This window comes from Alosa alosa, chromosome 19 (assembly GCF_017589495.1).
Source record: "Alosa alosa isolate M-15738 ecotype Scorff River chromosome 19, AALO_Geno_1.1, whole genome shotgun sequence".
In the NCBI taxonomy this organism is placed as follows: domain Eukaryota; kingdom Metazoa; phylum Chordata; class Actinopteri; order Clupeiformes; family Clupeidae; genus Alosa; species Alosa alosa.
This window is the reverse complement of record NC_063207.1, coordinates 12,597,776-12,616,794: the sequence shown is the minus strand read 5'-3', so window position 1 is coordinate 12,616,794 and position 19,019 is coordinate 12,597,776. Positions and strand designations below refer to the sequence as shown.

The 19,019-nt window shown below is 45.1% G+C and overlaps 1 protein-coding gene across 1 annotated transcript in view; it reads left to right on the top strand.

Moving 5' to 3' along the window:
• Positions 1-19,019, top strand: part of akap6 (A kinase (PRKA) anchor protein 6) — a 130,283-nt gene that overhangs the window by 16,344 nt on the left and 94,920 nt on the right. The window contains 2 exon segments of the mRNA XM_048227818.1: positions 11,152-11,424; positions 12,173-13,714. Coding sequence (XP_048083775.1) covers positions 11,152-11,424; positions 12,173-13,714 — 1,815 coding nt within the window.

Sequence of the window (19,019 nt, the reverse complement as noted above, 5' to 3'; positions counted from 1 at the left end):
ATTAATTGTGCAGTAATTACATGCATTACAATGCATAAATTAGCCATCTTTGCGCTTCTCTGCTGTTAAATATAAATGTTTGAGTTATGCAATGGGGGCAACAGGAGCGTGTTCAGGGCACGTGCTGAGCTAAATATGGATGCTGCTCGTGTGTGTTAGTTAGATCACACATGGCTTCAAAAGAAGTAAAACACTTTGAAATATCTTAGAAGATTGATGGAATGGTTTGGTATGATGGAAGTGGTGTAGTCCAGAGTTGAGTATTGAATTGATGTGCATCCTTGAAGGAGAGAAGGTAGAATAGGAGGATGTATGGGACGTTCAACACCGCTCTGCTCCCACAACATGTCCGCCAGGCAAAAAAAAAAAAAATAGTTCAAGTTGACCATTGAAGCAGAAAAACAGATGCATTCAGTGCTTAATTGCATCAGCGCTTGCTCCCGAAAAAAAAATGCTTATGTGCCATAGTTTTTGGGAGGGGGGAGGCAGGCACACCGCAGTGACTGATGTCAGGGTCTTTTTAGAACTGTCATGGCCGCCCAGACTGCTGGGAGTGCTCTCGGACGTGGTGAATAAATCATGGCCATGAGGATGGAGACTAAAGAGGAAGAATCACATTCGGCCAGGGCAGACCTGAGTCACCATTTCACCATGTACAACAGTATCCTCCATCTGCACCAGGAGATTGCCTGAGTGTCTTTTCGGAAATCCATCATCCACATATGGATAGATATGCTAGTGTTTGCTCTCAGAATTTTTTCCAAGTTGACTGGTTTTGTGGTGTTACTTTCGTTGGTTTCCTAAAATATTGTAGATTGACTGTTGTAGGCTACTTGCAAGTTGGATAAAAATGTCTTCCAAATGAATAAATAAATGAAGAGTTTGGTTCCAAAACAATATATCCACCATTTTAATGAATTTGTATAATGTCATAATGTTCACTGTCATTGGGTATTGTTATTGTTGTTTGATTTAACTTTACTCAATCAAAACAACACAACTGCAATTTGATTGATATTACCTGAAATACACAATTAAATAGCCTGACTAGAAAAAAAAGATGTCAGATGCATGGTGCAGATTTATCTTTACTCAATCAAAACAACACAACTGCAATTTGATTGATATTACTTGAAATACACAATTAAATAGCCTGACTTTTTATTGTTTTTAAAAACGGAGATATTGTGTTTTGGAGCCAAACTCTTGAAATAATGTAAGTAAGTATTGAAGTAACAGTTATTGAAATAATTTGGACGAACCAGATAAATGAATGAATGAATGAATAGCTGAATTTGTCTGCGAGAGCTTGTGTTGTTTTTATTAGAAAAGGGGAAAATTGCCACCTATCTCTGGGCCTCTTTAAGAGGTGGCATTGTTTGCCTGAAGAATCCCGACCACGTGACCTTCTGAATCCAAATCTGGGTTCTGAGTGTGACTGATGTCTTTGTGTCGCTGATTCCCACGGGACAATGACACAGTGTGGCCCACGTAATGCCTCTCTCTCTCTCTATCCTCTCTCTCTCTCTCTGTGTGTGTGTGTGTGTGTGTGTGTGTGTGTGTGTGTGTTCTTCTGGCTCTGCGTATTCTCTCCCTCAAAACAGACAGAAACAGAGCTGCTGCAGTCATGATTAAGACATTACATCAGCAACAAATTGTCCTCCAAAATAAAGCAGGAATCATGGCCTACATTGAGGAGAGAGAGAGACTCCGCTTGACTTTCAGAGCTCTTTGAATCTGCAGAATGTTGCCAGTGTTCTGGTTCTATAGCCTGAGCAGCTCTAATTTCCTAATCAGCTGAACATTTGCCCTCATTCTCCTCTGCCCTTTTCCCTTTCTTCCGCTACTGGTCATAATGGTATAAGATGTCTGCCTATATCAGCTCTGGTATTTCCCTGGCTGTCTCTGTATGTGTCAAAAGCATACACACACACACACACACACACAAACACACACACACACACACACACACACAAACACACACACACACACACACACACATAGAGAGAAAGACAGAGAAAGAAATAAACGCACAGACACACTCTCTCTCTCTCACACACACACATACACGCACACACACACACACACACACACACATACTCACACACATTCACACACATGCTGCCCTGCCCTTTCTGCCTTTCTAGCAAATCTCTTAATCTGCCCTGTCTTTCTTCAATCTATTTAAGGTTTACCAGCGGCGCTTAAACCCAGGCCATCCGCTCCTCTGAAATCAATACCTTTAATTCAAGACCACTGATGGAGGAACCAAACACTTTTGATATATGTCTGAAATGTTGAGGGTGTATTACTACATTTAGATGATGTGATGACATTGTGCACTATTTATTTCATATGATGTATAAGATTATGGTTGTAGTTATGGTTTTAGAATAGTTTGTGTTAATAATCTGTAATTTTCACGCATGTCTTTGTCGGCTTTGTTAGTGTTGTTGTGGTAAGCTGCCTCAGGGTTGCTGAGCTGAAAGGGAAAGAAGGTTGAGCATTTGCTTGAAAACATGCGTTGCTCTGTGTCTGCCTGCCACCTAGTGGGCAAAATATGCAACTACTATGGCTGTTATACTGAATTCTTCACTTAGTGTTAGGGTCAGTGTCCAGGCAACTGATCAGATTTAGTGACAGTAAAATAGTACCAATATGTGTATACATATATCAGTTTGAATATATTCAGTATATATATATGTATATATATATGTATATATATATATATATATATATATATATATATATATATATATATATATATATATATATATATATATATATATTATATTCAGTATTAGAACACTATGTTTTCAATGGTGAAATCACAGTCTTAACTCTGTGCCTAACTCGGTGCTATGCTGCTGTGTCATCTCTTCCTAGCATGCCTTGCTGTGTCCTGGGAATTCAGGACTAAGTCAAGCATTCTTATCTCCCCTAAGGCCCTCCTTATGTCCTCACAATCTCAGCAGTCTCTCTCTCTCTCTTTCTTTCTTTCTTTCTTTCTTTCTTTCTCTTTCACTATCTCTCTTTCTTTCTCTCTCTCTCACACTGTTTGTTTGTTTTCTCTGGATGGTTGCATTCATGAGGTTGTCAGAGTGCTTTGACTTGTGAGTAGTTGTGTGTGTGCTTCTTTTTGTGTACAATGCATTTGCTCCTATGTGTGTGTTGTGAGAGTCTCTGTGTGTATGCGACTGCAACAGGAAACAGTGTGTATAGTGTGTGTCTGTTCATGTGTGTTCTTTTGAATGATAAAAGGGCATTGCCCCCAACAGCGCTCACTGTTGCAGAGACCAGCCCTCTACTCTATTTAGATCTATTCTTAGAGGGCCTCTGGGTCCTTTCCTTCCCTGTCCCTCTCTCTTTGTTCATTTCATTCTTTTCTCTCTCTCTCTCTCTCTCTCTCTGATCTCTCTGCCTCATTCCCTGTCAGCTTCCACCTCTGTTCTTCTCCTCCCCCATCTTCCCCATCCCTCTCTTACCCACTCTCTCTCTCTCTCTCTGACATGACCTTACCTCTATATCACAGCAGATTTACTGGGCGTGAGGGTCACAAATACACACACACACACACACACACACACACACTCATTCACACACGAACACGCATGTCCTTTGCCGGCCTTTGATGTCCTGATCAAACCACCAGATGAGCGGGCCCAAGTGCTGTGGGAGCAGCGGTGTGGTGTGGTGTGGCCTGATGACGCCTGTCGCAAAGCCTTCTGGGAAAGTCACCATGGATGAGGAAGTTTCACAGCAGGTGTCTGTCACACTCCTGTCAACCTAGAAGCACCATTGGCTTCACAGCAACCAAGTTCTGCGGGTACATACTGTAACCACAAAAAACAGGAAGACTGCTTAAGGGAACTAGAAAAAGATGTCAGATGCATGGTGCAGATGCATAGTGGAAAGTTCACGTTTATAACATTTGTAAAGTTTAAAATTCGGAAAGTTCCAAGTTCAAAATTAGAATAGGTTTCAAAATTAGATTAGGTTTAATCCAAGGCGCCAGTTGGAGGCTCCCTGTTATGAGTACTTGTGTTGAGGGGTGGTGTGGACGTCTGTGGTGTGATGCAGTAACAGCTGGGTGTAGAATGTCCAGAGAGAGAGAGAGGAGAGGAGGGTGGAGGAGGGGGTGAAGTCGGGGTGGGAAGAGGCGACGCACAGAACGGCCCTCCACACCCGCCCTGAAATAAAACAGCCCTGGAACAATGTCTGGAGTGGGTAGGGTGCAGGAGGCTTGACGCCAAGCAATGTGAACACGCCCTCATTCCATAGCATGCATGTAAAGCATACGCACAGTCGCTCACGCACGCGCACATAATTACTCCAATACATACACCAAGCCAGTCTGCAAGGAAAAATACATGCATGCATTACATATAGTGCAGTGCATTTGTGTACACATACACACACACATCAAACAATCATACACACACACACACACACACACAAACACACAAACACACAAACACATACAAACACTCACTGTTGTCTGTTGGCCTTCCCACATGTTTATTTTTACCCGCTGGCTGGAATGGGATCAGTGTGCAGCAGCTCGAGGTGTCCTGCAGCTGTTTGCAGACATTTATCTCCAGTGATGTAATCCCAGTATCGCCAGGAATGTGGACAATCCCACCCAGACCCCCACCCCCACCAACCAACCCACGCGGCCCCAGCTCAGGGCCAGCAGCGCCAACAGGCAAGCACTGGACAGAACCAGAGTGGGTTGGGTGGGTTATGGGGGGTTGAAACCTTGAGCATTTGTTGTATAAGAGCCCCTAAAGAGTGTAGAATGTGGGGAATAGATCGCTGGGTCAAGGCAGTTACTATATGAACAGAAGATGCAATACTAGTGTTATAAAATAGCTCTTAAAGATCAGGTTATTTTTCTCCCTGAGGTAAGGCCTGAAAAGTGGGTCATCAGGTCTCGGGGTTGAGTCTGAAATAGAGCTCGATACAGTACGGTGCCCAATGCCCGTTCGTCTTGGCTGTTGGCACGCCTGCTGCAGCTCATGCACGTCTAAACTGAGAGACACGGGAGGTGAGGCATTAGAAGCACTCCTCGAACCAAATGTGCATGTTTAGCTGCTGAGCCGTCAGAGTGTGACCATAGCTCCAGTGTGCACAAAACTAGCAACTAGTGTTTTGGAGCTAACTGCATTGGAAAATAATGCTCACTGAAGTCTGACCTCTGGTGTTCAATCTTAGAACTGCACTTCATGTTCCTGGACATTTTCACCACAAGGAGGCCTACAGGTTCCTTGTGTGAAGTGAGGTGACATTCTGCTTTTCAGTGAGGACCCTGGGAAATGATAATCTATGAATCCTAACACCCCCATCTCTTGCATTTCAGCAATGTAGCATTGGCATGTTGTATAGTGAAAGACCAAAGACAAAGATTTTGATAACATACCAACTGTTGCTTTGGTCTTGATGGTGGTTCTATAGTTTACGACGTTGAGGTTGTCTGGTAGTACTGCAACGGTATATAAAGGGTGTAAGGAGACAATACACTAGTGTTGTGTTTTTGTGAGGCGCTAATAAGATCAAAGAGAGCCAAATGTTCCGACAGACAATGAGTGACGTGTGGCATGAGTCCCTCCAGCAACTCCTCGGGAGATGCCCTTGACCCCCCACTATTCTCCTCATCTCCTCTCCTATCTCTTCTCCTCTCCCCCCACTGTCCCCTCTGGCTGGGAGTTGGGATATTTGTAGTGACACCCGCACGAGGAAGTGTGTGTGTGTGTGTGTGTGTGTGTGTGTGTGTGTGTGTGTGTGTGTGTGTGTGTGTGTGTGTGTGTGTGTGTATTTGTGTGCATGTATGTGTGCGTGTATGCGTGCGTGTGTGTGTGGCGTGTGTGTGTGTGTGTGTGTGTGTGTGTGTGTGTGTGTGTGTGTGTGTGTGTGTGTGTCTGAGGTCAAAGCCCAAAATAGCCCCTGGTGGTGTTGTCAGGGAGCCCCTCCTCTATAGAGAAGAGCAGAGAACGAGGTCAGGGATGAAGGGAGGGAACAGAGAGAGAGAGTGACAGAGAGAGAAAAGAAAGAAAGAAAGGAAGGAGTGAAAGAGAGAGCTATATACAACATGAGGGAAAAGTACTGCCACTGAAGACACTGCTTCACTCAGCACAACTAGTTTGCCTATAGCTGTGCGTTAATGATTTTGACCTTACTGCAGTTGCTCAGGGAAGTACAGTCCTGACTCAGCTGAAACATTTGGGTAGTTCTGTATTTTTATATATGTGTTTTACAGTGCACATTATTAAAGAAGCTTAGATACAGTATGGTCTGTCTGGGTCGACACCTGCTTTGGTGTAGGAGTGTGAATTGGCACTTCGGACAATGTGAGTATATGATCCTCATGGTAGAATGCAGTGTCAGAGTTATGTGTAGTTTAAAACAAGTTTGCAATGGCATTACAAAACAACTGCTCCGGGGGACTGCTGGAGGGGTCTGTCATTTCTCTGAGTCAGTGTGGCTGTTTAGACAGAAGGAATGGTGTAGATGAAGTGACAGTAAAACACTAATGTGACTAAACGAACTGACTTGATGAAATGATAGCTAGATAACAGGCAGAACGGATTTCTCTTAATGCCAGGTTTCTAAGCCTAAAATATCATTATAATCACAAAATGGGATGTGTGTGTCTGTGTGCCTACGCTTGTGTGTGTGTGTGTCGTGCATTTGTGCCTTTGTCATTAATGCCGTGGTGCACATGGTGTTCAGAGGACAGCTGAAGTCTGTGACTGCAGTCGGACCTCTCAGTCAGTACGCTTTGACAGACAGACAGTGTTGACTTCAGGACTCATTCAGCAGTTTCCACTGAAACCACACAATGAGCTGCAGTGGCTTTAAACCACTGTGAACACATATTCAGGTACTGAGGCACTTTGGTCTGTTGAATCTAGTTACAGTCCAGTCACAGTGTTTATTGCTTGCTTTTGTTGTCAGTAATTGCCTAGTCAGACTCTACTTCTTTGTACTTGATCTCGTTGTATAATTCTGCAGTGCAAACAGTTCATTGGGGGCTTTGTGACATTAATGTATTGCATATTTATGTATCTTGGAGTTGGTTGTTATCTTCTCATTATTTTCCTATTTGTAGATGATTATATTGCTATTTGGTGCCTTGATTGTTCATTAGCTCCCTGTAGATAAAATTCATGAGTCGGGCTAGGCAAAGCAGCTTTGCTGAGTCATTTAGATATTAGTAAGGAAACTGTAGCCTGGCTGCACACTCAGCATGCTACCTTACTTTACCCTTTATCTATAACCTTTCAAACATCTCTCTCTCTCTCTCTCTTTCTCTCTCCCATCTTTGTCTCTCCCTCTCTCTCTCTTTCCCTCTGTTTCAAATTCAAATGTGCTTTATTGGCATGACAATCTCTCTCCCTCTCTCTCTCTTTCTCTCTCTCTCTCTCCCCCCCTCTCTCCCTCCCTGTCTCTTTCTGCCCTGTGAGTTTACAGTATACCCACCAGTCTTCCATACAGTACTGTGTGTTTATTTTCGAGTTCACCGAGTTGCAGGCATTGGCAGAGTGGCGGGGGTGCTTTATCTTTCCGCCCGGGTGTTTGACCTACATTCAGAGATGCCACGTTTATTTCGGGCACCTGGATGTAACGAGCGGCCCGTGATGCTGCTGACTGATGACCGCTGCCGTTGTTGTCATCACGTTGTTAAGGAGCTCCTGTTTCCATGTAGTGCCCTGCTACCATAGTAACATGTGAAAGCCATCCAAGATTCCGTGCACATGTCCCCTCACCTGCTTTATGGTATTATACATGATAAGTGTTTATTCAGTTGATGATAATGGCTGTGTGCGCAGCGATAATGCTGTTAGCATGTGGGGGCCAAGTTTGGGGCTTGTAGGAGTTTCCATGGACTGACAAGAAGGGCTCCCTGAAGAGCAACATTGTGAAAGGCATCTGTGAGGGACATCTGTCCAAGAAAGGGGACAGCTGAGCTCCTCTGTCTCTGACCCCCTGGGGTTGAGGGTGCTGGGGAGGATACATGGGGGAGGAAGTCAGGGAAAGGGTGAGCTGTTGCTCCACCATCCCAAAACAGGGAAGTAAACAAGATTGGAGCATGGAGAAAGTTTGTTCTTTGAAGTTGATAGATGAATCTCTCAGTAAGTCGTTTTGTTGTGCTGTTCTCCGACAAAAGATGGAATTTAAAGTCCTGATGTTAATCTTGGTACTCACAGTTCTCACTGTGTCTGAGACAGCTGAAAATATGAGGGCGATAATGAAGGCTCTTCTTCAGCTGATGTTGGTTTTGAATGGCACGCTTAAAAGAGAGCTGTGTTGGAAATTGGGATCTGAGATAGATGTGCCTATAGTCCTCAGATGACTTTTGATGTCAAATTAGCCTCTCTCCCTCTCTCTCCCTCTCTCTCTCCTCTCTCTCTCTCTCTCTCTCTCTCTCTCTCCCTCTCTCTCTCACACACACCCTCTTTCTTTCTTTCTCTCTCTCTCTCTCTCTCTCTCTCTCCCTCTCTCTCCCTCTCTCTCTCACACACACCCTCTTTCTTTCTTTCTCTTTTTCTCTCTCTCTCTCTGCGTCTGTCTGTCTCCCTCTACAATGTCACCACTGATTTAGGCCCCTGTGATGAGCGAGGACTCAGCAGGCTTTAGGGGAGTGAGTCCAAGCCCAAATCATGCCCTATATTCTCCAAACGTCTAACTCCCCCAGAACACTGAACCAAGCGAAAGATGAAATATCTTGCACAGAACCCAGCAGCATAGCCAGACGGGACTTAACAGATGGATACATTATCAACATGTAGCGGCACACTGATTAAACAAATGCTCCTCTGTTCCTCCAATGGACAAAATCAGTGCACTCAAGCCATATCTCTCTCTAAACAACAAACAAAAACAAAACAAAACACACAAACCTGCAAAGCCACATGTCACTTTCATTGCTCTGAAGTCCTCTACAGAGGTCACTTCCTGAGACCTCCAGACGTTCCCTTTGCCCTGAACAGCAGTGGCAACCGATCAGGACTTAAAATGAATAGATGTGACATTATGAGCAGCTACTGGGGTGTTGTCATTGTGGTTACAGGGGCTTTTGGAGGAGTGATGATACTCTATAATATAATATCAGCTCACACCCGTTGTCTACCATCTCTGAAAGCCCTGAGAAATGTTGCCAGCAGCTGTGTGTGTGTGTGTGTGTGTGTGTGTGTGTGTGTGTGTGTGTGTGTGTGTGTGTGTGTGTGTGTGTGTGTGTGTGTGTTTGTGGGTATGTATGTTTGGATGGATCTGCTTGGCACCCCCACTATCTGTGCCACTTCTGACTGAATTAGCTGCTCTTTTCCCTGGCTCTGTACGTGGCCGGCTCCACGCTGTCCCGCTGTGCCAAATCCACTCGGGCTCTCTAATTATGTCCGGCGTCGACAAGAGCGGGGGGATTTTTGTGACCCCCTGGTCTGTCATGCCAGTCATCTTCCTGTTCCATCTCATAAATGCCTGGCAGTTGATGTTCAGCACGTCCTCCTGTGTTGGTCTGAATGTTAACTTTTGCTTTGCATGTCTATGCATATCGGCATAGACACAAGAAAGATATTTATATAAACAAGACTAATATTTAAATAACACTTTAAATTATATAGTGTCATCTTTACACACAGAGAGGATTTAGCTTATGTCACTGAGGCATAGCATGTTTACAATGAGCAAAAGTAGACCTCTATTTTAACTTGTCACATAGATGTGCCGTATCCACACAGCAGGTATCAGTTTTTGGCGTCAGTTTCATTACTGAGAAACTTGACAGGCCATTTTTTCTCCCCAGAATAGCCCTGTATATCCATCTCTGTCTGGTACTTTTCACTTACAGCATTTCACTAAACTGCCAGCCACCAGATCCCAAATAAAAACAAACATTTTTAGTTTGAGATGTGCAGCACCATGTCATGCTGTGGTCATGCTGTTTTCCTGGCTTTGCCCTGTGCCCTGTGAGCTAGAATAGACATGTAGGAGAGGGTGAGGGATTGGTGTTGGTACCCTTTTATAGTGTTTTACAGTGTAGTCTAGCTCGGCTCCTAATAATTTACCTGCAGTTAATCAGTCAAAATGTATCAGTTTCCTGCAGTATGTTTATTGATGAAGCACATTAAAAGTAGGCTACAATAGTTGTTGTTATCAAAGTGAAGTCCCCATATGGACAGTATGTAATGTGTGACTGGGGATGTTTTTACATGCAGGCTTTTCTGTTGTTTTGCCTTCAGTCATTACTCACCGTCCATGTGGTCCTGACTCACAACGTCCATAAGAAGGCTGGGCAGAACCCACAGCTACTCGCTGTACTCTTTCTGCTTCTGCTTTTAGTGCTTGCAGGGACCTAGGGATGTTTTGACTGAGGCATAAATGTACGTGTGTCCATTTCTGGCAAATTAATTCTGGAGATGTGAGTAGCTGTTCAAATATTCAACCACACTTCAAAAGGTAGCATTTGCAACAGTGAATTTGAAGGTAGAATTGTGGGCTCGCTATACATATTGCAGGGGGGTTGCAGTACTGTGTGTAGTCTTGCACCTTACCAGTAGAATGCGAACAGCATGCTGTGTGAAATTATTTCTGAAACGTTTTGATTGGCAGTGTATAGAGTTCTGTTCCATTTCTGTGAAAAAGACCAACTTTTTCGGTACCCAAACCTATGGCTGTTTAAGGAATAACCTCTTTTCCCCCCACTGTGAGTGTTGAAGTAGAAATGAGTCAGACATCTTGCGGTGCTATTACACGTCTCCCGTGAAATCATAGGCTGCATTTAGAGAATGTTTTCATCTGAGGTCCTTGTGCCCCCCCCTAAACCCATGCCTCTCAAGAGAGCTGTTACCTGCTGATGGGTCTTTGAAGTGAAAAAGGGGCTCAATTAAGACCCTCCCGCTGTTCAAAAGGACCTCTGCATGACATAATAATACATATGTGAGATCTGATATATGTAACCCTGTCTGAGATGGAATCATGATTTCAACAGCTCATTATTATTAGCCGATGGCTGAAAGAGATGTTGAAGCCAACTTGCAATCCATGTAGCCATTATTCTAAAGATATTCTACCTTTCTTCTCCCTCCTTCTCTCTCTCATTCTCTCTCTCTCTCTCTCTCTCTCTCTCTCCTTCTCTGTCTGCCTCTCCATCAGGACATCTGTGAGGACATCTCAGACCACGTGGAGCAGATCCACGCCCTCCTGGAGACAGAGTTCTCCCTGAAGCTGCTGTCCTACTCGGTGAACATCATTGTGGACATCCGCAGTGTGCAGCTGCTGTGGCACCAGCTGCGCGTGTCTGTGCTCGTGCTGAAGGAGAGGCTCCTCCAGGGCCTGCAGGACTCCAACGGCAACTACACCCGCCAGACCGACATCCTCCAGGCCTTCTCGCAGGACCCGACGGCCCGTGGCGACCCCAACACCCGCGTGCACTCCTGCGCCTGCGCCTTGCGCATTACGCACGCACGCGCACCGCATACGCCGCATGCACACACACACACACACACACACCGCACACACACACACACGAACACACACACAAAATGACAAGGGCACGGAATCCAAAAAGACTGTTAGTAGGCCCAGAGCCTCTCTCTGGGGCTCTGGGTAGGCCTACATCTGTATTGTAAAAGTTGGAATTGGAAGCTTTGTGAATGTAAGTTGTAGAATTTGAATAGGCTTATTTGTAGTATCAAGGGGGGTTTGAAATTAAAGGTCCAGACACAAAGAACCAGACACACATGAGAATCAGGACCACCCACAGTCCCCCATGCTCAAGTAGCTTTGTGAATACAAGTGAACCTGCTCATTTGTAATGTCAAGGACAAGGGGTTTCAAACTAAAGGAATCACTCCAAAGAAACAGATCTGCTTAAGATTGCATCAGTCATCATTTAATATGAACAAGCAATGTGTAACTTTAATTAAATGCGGTCTAGTTCTTGATTTTTCTGAAGTGATGTTATTGCAATACTGGTGAAATATATTGGGATATTACATACAGTAGATTTTCTTCAAGGACTGGACAATTTGGCATAAATAGACTCTTCAGATTCAAGACACTTGTTGCATGACAAGCTTTTCCCTTCTATTTTTAAATGTGCACTCTGGTAGGGCATAACTTTGAATATCACACCCTTTTTTGCAGCTGTGGTCTAATGAATATTTCTCTGCAGACTCGTCTGGACGCTCTGACTGAGGTTGACGACTCCGGACAGCTGACCATCAAGTGCAGCCGGGACTACTTCTCGCTGGACTGTGGCATCACCGCCTACGAGCTGAGCGACTACAGCCCCAGCGACGACCCCGAGGGCCACGGCCGGGGCTCCGAGCCCCGCAGCCTGTACCCCGAGTTGGAGCGCGATCTCCCCGAGTTGCTGCAGAGTGTGGACCTGCTGACCATTGCAGCCAAACAGCTGTCCTCCTCCAAACAGAACCTGACCGGAGAGACTAGCACCGAGCAGCCAAGCACCTCCACGGAGGGGCTCAAAGCTTCGTCCAGAACACTTTCCGTTACCGGAGACTCGACGTCTGCACCCACAATGCAGTGTGGCACCCCTCAAGGGGAGAGTGTCCTCTCTAAACGCCCCCTACAGGGCAGTTATAGTAACAAGGTGTCCCCCACACAGCCGTCCCTTCCCAAACGGGCCATGTTCCTGGAGGGGGATGCCGACGGCAAGATGCAGAGGTCCACTCTGCCCAATGCCCTACAGTTCCAGGCCGACTTAAGCCGAAGCACCCCTTCCCTGCTGGACCCTCCAGATCGATCCAAATTCTGGTTGGACCTTGACTCTGTGTACCCCAGCAATGCCAGGCACTCGTATGAAAGTCTCAACGCCATGAACAAGAGGAACCTGCAGGCGAGCAGGGAGAGCACTTACCAGAGGCCACCGGTCCCAGGGGCAGCCCATGTACCCCTGCAGAGAAGCTCCTCAGAGGTAGGCCAGGGTGGACCCGAGCTGGACAATGCCGCCTCCACAAGTCCCCTGCAGGACAAAGCCCCACAGAGTGGTCAGTTCACCCACTCAGACTCTGACAGCCCCTTGCCTGTCACTCCTGACATCAACCCCGCAGACTTTGAGGCCTGCGAGGACCTCTCCTCCTCCAGTCCGGAGGTGCTCTCTCCGTCCACCGCCAAAGGCTCACTGTTGATGGTCCCTCGGGCCCCGGGCTCCCAGATCGTCCCTCGTGGAGAGGACCCCAGCCCCAACGAGGAGCACTGGTACGGCTCGGACGAGTTCCTGGCGCTGCCGTCACAGCTGAGGAAGACGGAGATGCTGGCCCTGAAGCTGGAGAGCCTGGCCAAAGTGCTGCCGCAGAGGCTGACCCAGGAGTCCATTCAGGATGTGGACGACTGGGAGCTGACCGAGGCCAACCAGGACTGGGAGGGCGGTAGCAGCAGCAGCTGCCGCAGCAGCCCACAGCCATCCTTGCTCACCGTCCTGGCCTACAAGAAGCCATTTCTGGGGCGTCTGTCCCCGACCTCCTCCAGCGACATCGCCCCGTCCCTGGACGAGAGCATCGAGTCTGGGCCCCTCAGCGACCTGCTCTCGGAGGACGAGGTGGGCTGGGGTGCCCCAGAGTCCAAGAGGAGGGGTCCGCTCATGACGTCATCCCCAGCCCCAAGACTGGAGGCTCAGTGCAAACCAGTGATCCAGCAGCTGCTGGAAGACATCCAGCATCAGGAGAACTACCAGGACATCTGGGGCAAGCTTGAGGTAATTTAAAAAATGTCAGAAGTTTATATTTTTAGGTATCCTGCGATTGTTAGCATTTTTAAATCACTCTAAGTATTGTAGAATGTCTTAGAACACCACGGGCCCTAATTTAGATGATAGGCAAATAGTAAAGTCACTCAATGACCAAAGGGGCTAAGTGTCTTCTGCAACGGTGTGGTGTACTGAGCTGATCCACTGATGTTTGAGCTTAGGATCTTTAGCCATCAAATTAAATTTGGAAATAGAGATTGCATTATTAAATTAGCTTCAGTTAGACTTTAGACTTTGCACACCTTTTAAGTTAGAGCCCCACATATTCAGTGCTTCTGCTCTGCAGTTCTTGCTGTACTTTTACTCTATTTACTGCATGTCTGTACAGTAATTATTTAGACAATCAGTGCTCTACTTATATGCTTGCAAAAGACTCAAATCGAATCCTTTCCATCATGTCATCTGTACGTAAGTGTTACATAAACAAATGTTTATAACAAGATATCATGACGTGTTCTAAATCTACTTGAGGCATTCCACTCGCAGATGTGACAGTGTTACTTCAGTAGCTTGTGTGAATAGGGTGAAATTCATAAAATTATCCAAACAAACAAGAGCACCCTCACGATAATCTCAATCCTTTTATATAATAATTCAGTGCTGCACTTCACACTTGGCTCATCTGATGCAGTTCCTCCACGGTTATCACATAGAGGACTGTCACACAGACACCGCCGCGATCACAATTCTCAAAACCCCTTTGCGCTCTCGCTCTGTCTCTCTCTCCAATTCAGACGAGCAATTAAACAATTAGCCCAATAATGAAAAACATGCAATCAAGGCTGTGAAGGAGCCTGGCGGCAGGCATAATTGATGATTTGAAGAGAGCCGGAGAATGTGCCGGATGACACTCCAGGAGCTCATTTAGTGTGGGTGCGCTAACTCACGAGAGCGACCCCTGAATAGAAAAGCATCTCAGCTATGCCCCGTGCCTCGTGGCTCCCCAATCCCACTTCCTCTCTCACACACATGCTGCGAGCCAGTGGAACAAGAGGCACAAATAATAAACAACCAGTAACAGTTGCTATATAGCAATATCAGTTCACATTTGGCTTGAGTGTGTGTGTTTTTTTTACCTTTAATTTCCCTTTGTGCTAATCTGAGTTTCAATGACATGGACCCATGTGACTTATGCAGCAGAATGCTAGTCGAGTGTGTCTCTTTGTTGCCATCTGCTGGTGAGACACACACATAGCAACACCATTTTGCTTTTGATTCTCATAAGGCCCCAAAGTCTGTAAAATATGGTCAGTGGTTGTTTAAAGTATTTATACATAATCACAGTATAATGCAATTGTTATTTATCAGCTAATTGTTTTCTGCATGTTGCATAAGTATAAATATGATAGGAAAAGTGTTTCTCAATAACAGAAAATACACAAAACAGGCAATGCAGAGCCTTTTCTCCCTGTTGTTAGGACTTGCAGGCAAGGACCCAAATGCAGACCAGAAAATTGCGTAGTTCAGTTTTATTGTTGCAGCCAGACAGCAACAGAGCAAAGCACAAGAGATACAGTCCAAACACGAAAAGTTCCAAAAAGGGCAAAGCACAAAAGATCCAGGCTGAGTATCCAAAACGCAGGCAAAAACACAAAAGTTCAGCCAAAAACAGGCAGAGTATTCACAGAAGACCAGAAATACAGCTCTGGCAGACACAGCAGCGTTATCCTCACCAAAAATCAGTTACAACCAGACAAAGAACTGAAAATAAACTGAACTTTAAATACTAGGCGGTCTAAACAAAGGAGACAGACCATTGGGTGAGGACAAACAAGGGACAGGAGAAATCAATACAGATAATAAGCAGACTGATGAACAGCACAGGTGTGGGCAGAAAGTGGTGGGAAAAAACAGGGAGTGGCAAGTTGGAGGTGGGATTCAGGCCACAACAAAGGCACATGGCATCAAAACATAAGATTGTCCGACAATACACAACCAGTCCAGCAGGGCGGCCAGAGTCCCTCAGTACTAAGTACTGACACCTGTCCTCTAGTGCCCTTCTGCACTCCTCTTTTTTTGCTGTGCAGAAACACACAAAACTCCCTCCTGAATGAGGGAGGGAGTGGATGAGTGAGGGAGTGAGTCCCCTTTTCCACTGCTTGCCCCAGGCTTGCTCCTGGGGCTCTTCTGTCACAGTCACACCCTTTTGGTGCGCCTCATGAAAGGGATGAAAAGTGCTCAAAGTCATGTAAGGACATCACACCTGGAACCTGAGACGAAGATTATCACATTCAGCACTATTGTGCTTGCCTTTGAATTAAAATGTCAAGGGAGAGGAAAAAATGGATGGTAGGACAGAGAGAGAGAGAGATAAAGGAAGTGAAACAAAATCAAAAGATTGACAAAAAAGTGGGCTTGGTCAAAACACTGATGTAGAAAGATATTATGTTATTATATATATATATATATATAAAGCAAGAAGCGTCTGTGTGTCTGAATGTCTGTGTGTCTGTGGCGCATTATCTCGCTGAACGTTTGTCAGACTGATTTCAAACTTGGCAGGTGTCTTGCTATGGGCATGAGTAAGTGCAGTGCCATATTTGACGTTGTTTGAATAAGAAATGCAAAAGATATTGTTAAATATATCGGTAAAAGAAGCACATTGGCTTTCGCCGCTAGCCACTCCCCCTCCCACACACCACTGTACTGTAAGCTACCAGTGAGGATAGAAGCAGGGCTTTGGCAGAACTGGATCAGTGTAGATTACACGGGTAAAAACTTAACATGTCTGACCTCAACAATAAAGTGAACTCTGCGGATTTTGCAACAACACGCCAACACACACAGGTAGCCTATGCAGTGGCTCTTCAAAATGACGTAAGACACTTCGAATAGCCTACTTTGGACTGTCTTTAGACTTTGAATAAGCAAACGACAATTCCAACTGCAAGGTCTTAAATTGAAACGAGCGATAATGGTCTCGAATTAAAGAATGTCTCAGAATGCCACACATGCAAAGCATAACCAGCGACAAGCAACGAGTGGCAGATAGAGTGTGATGTCACTTATAGGCCAAAGACTGTTTTTGAGTCACACCGTTGCAAATGTCATATGATGCATCATTCCACAAAATGGTTTGTTTTCTCTATCATCAAGTTATTCAATAGCATATAGCCTTGACTCAAAACAGCTGTTAGGATTATGTAATTTTGATTTGTAAAAAATGTCACATGCAGCCATGCTTAAATTCTGCTCACTTCACATTTATTATATTATTATATTATCTGTAGGCCTATTCATTATTGAATGCTTACCTGGAATTATGTTTTTCCCTTTCCTATGTTTAAAGCAGGCCTACCTGCAGGCATGTAATTGGGCTACAGGATTAGCATGTTTGAACGGGCACTGCACTAGTATGTATAAAATAACAGATTAAGGAAGCAAGATAGAAACAAAACAAAATGAAGACACATCATGGCACAACTTTGCCAGAATACAGGTGCAGTATGAAGCCCAGTGTGCAGGCTGGCGGGCACGTGGGTATGTGGGTATGTGGGTGAGCAGGCAGATGGGTGTGGCAGCGTGTGGTGGCGGTGGCGGTGGGGGCAGCAGCGGGAGCGGCCAGGCACCTGAGCTGATGCGTGTCACAGTGGGGAGCTGATTGATTACATTAGTATGCGGGCCCCTGGAGATGACTTCATCCTCATGGCAACAGACAGCTGGCAGCTGAAGGCTCGGCCGGGGCCGTCTCAGGGGCCCAGCCATGTGTGACGCGACAAGCCTCTCCGTCTCTCCTCTCTTTCTCTCTCTCTTTCCCTCTGGCTCTCGCTCCATCTCCTTCTTATTATCTCCCGCTACCTCATACCTCTCCTTCTGTCTCTGTGTCCCTCTTTCTATCTTCCTCTCCCTTGTACCTCTCTCCCTGTCTCTTCTCTTTCTCTCCTTTCTTTCTCCCTCTCTGTCGTGCCTCTGCCTCTATCTGTCCCTCTCTCTCTCTCTCTCTCTCTCTCTGGCTGTGCCTCTCACTTTATTGCTGGGTTTGTTCATCCCTCTCTTTTGGTTCATCATCTTTCTCTCTCTCCTCCAGTCCTTTTGTTCATCTCACACTTATTCTGTCTCTCCTCTCTAGAAAGACTTAGGGTTGCCACTCTCCTTGACACAAAAGGGTTGAAGGCAAAGGATACTGTTAAAAACCTTGGTGTATTAATTGACAGTGATCTAAATTTCAACAGCCACATGAAAGCGATAACTAAATCAGCTTTTACCACCTCAAAAATATTGTCAAACTCAGAGGGGCTGATGTCAAAACATGACTTAGAAAAAACTCATTCATGCATTTATCTCCAGCAGGGTTGATTACTGCAATGGACTGTTCACAGGCCTTCCTAAAAAAGACTATTAAACAGCTTCAGGTGATACAAAATGCAGCAGCTAGGACTCTAACAAAACTAAAAGAACTGACCACATTACTCCAATTCTTAAGTCCTTGCACTGGCTTCCAGTAAGTCACAGAATTGACTTTAAAGCACTATTGCTTGTTTATAAATCAGTAAATGGAGCAGGACCTAAATACTTGTCAGACATGCTTCAGCAGGACACACCTTCTCGTCCTCTCAGGTCCCAGGTGAAAAACCTGCTAGTAAAACCTACAGTTAGAACTAAACATGGTGAAGCAGCTTTTGGCTGATATCGTCTCAGCTGTGGAACCAACTTTAGGATGACATTAAAAAAAATTTAACTGTAGCCAGTTTTAAATCTAGACTTAAGACCAAACTGTTCTCAGGCGCTTTGTGCTAACTGTGCCGAGTTACAAATTCTGAATCTGCCTCGATAATTATTCTACTTTGTCTTTTTATTACTTTTTTTTTACTTTTTTGCCTTTGTTTTTGCTTACTAATTATTCTTTATTTTTTTAAATGATTTTACCTTGTGTTTTATGTTTTCTTTTTATTATGATCTTTACCTTTTAACTATTCTTTGACTATATTGCCCTTCTATGCTTTTATTTGTTATTATCGTTTGGTTTTGTTTATGTAAAGCACATTGAATGACCTCTGTGTATGAAATGTGCTATATAAATAAACTTGACTTGACTTGACTTGACTTGACTTGACTTGACTTGACTAGAACTCTCTATTGTTCTTTATTTTTACTCATATCCTATTTTGTCTCTCTCTCCCTCTCCCTCTCTCTCTCTCTCTCTCTCTCTCTCTATCTCCCTGAGTTGATGCCATGAGTAGATGTGTCTCCTTGTCCATGTTCCCCGCATCCACTTCCTCTCTTTTCTCCACCCCCACCCCACCCCACCCCACCC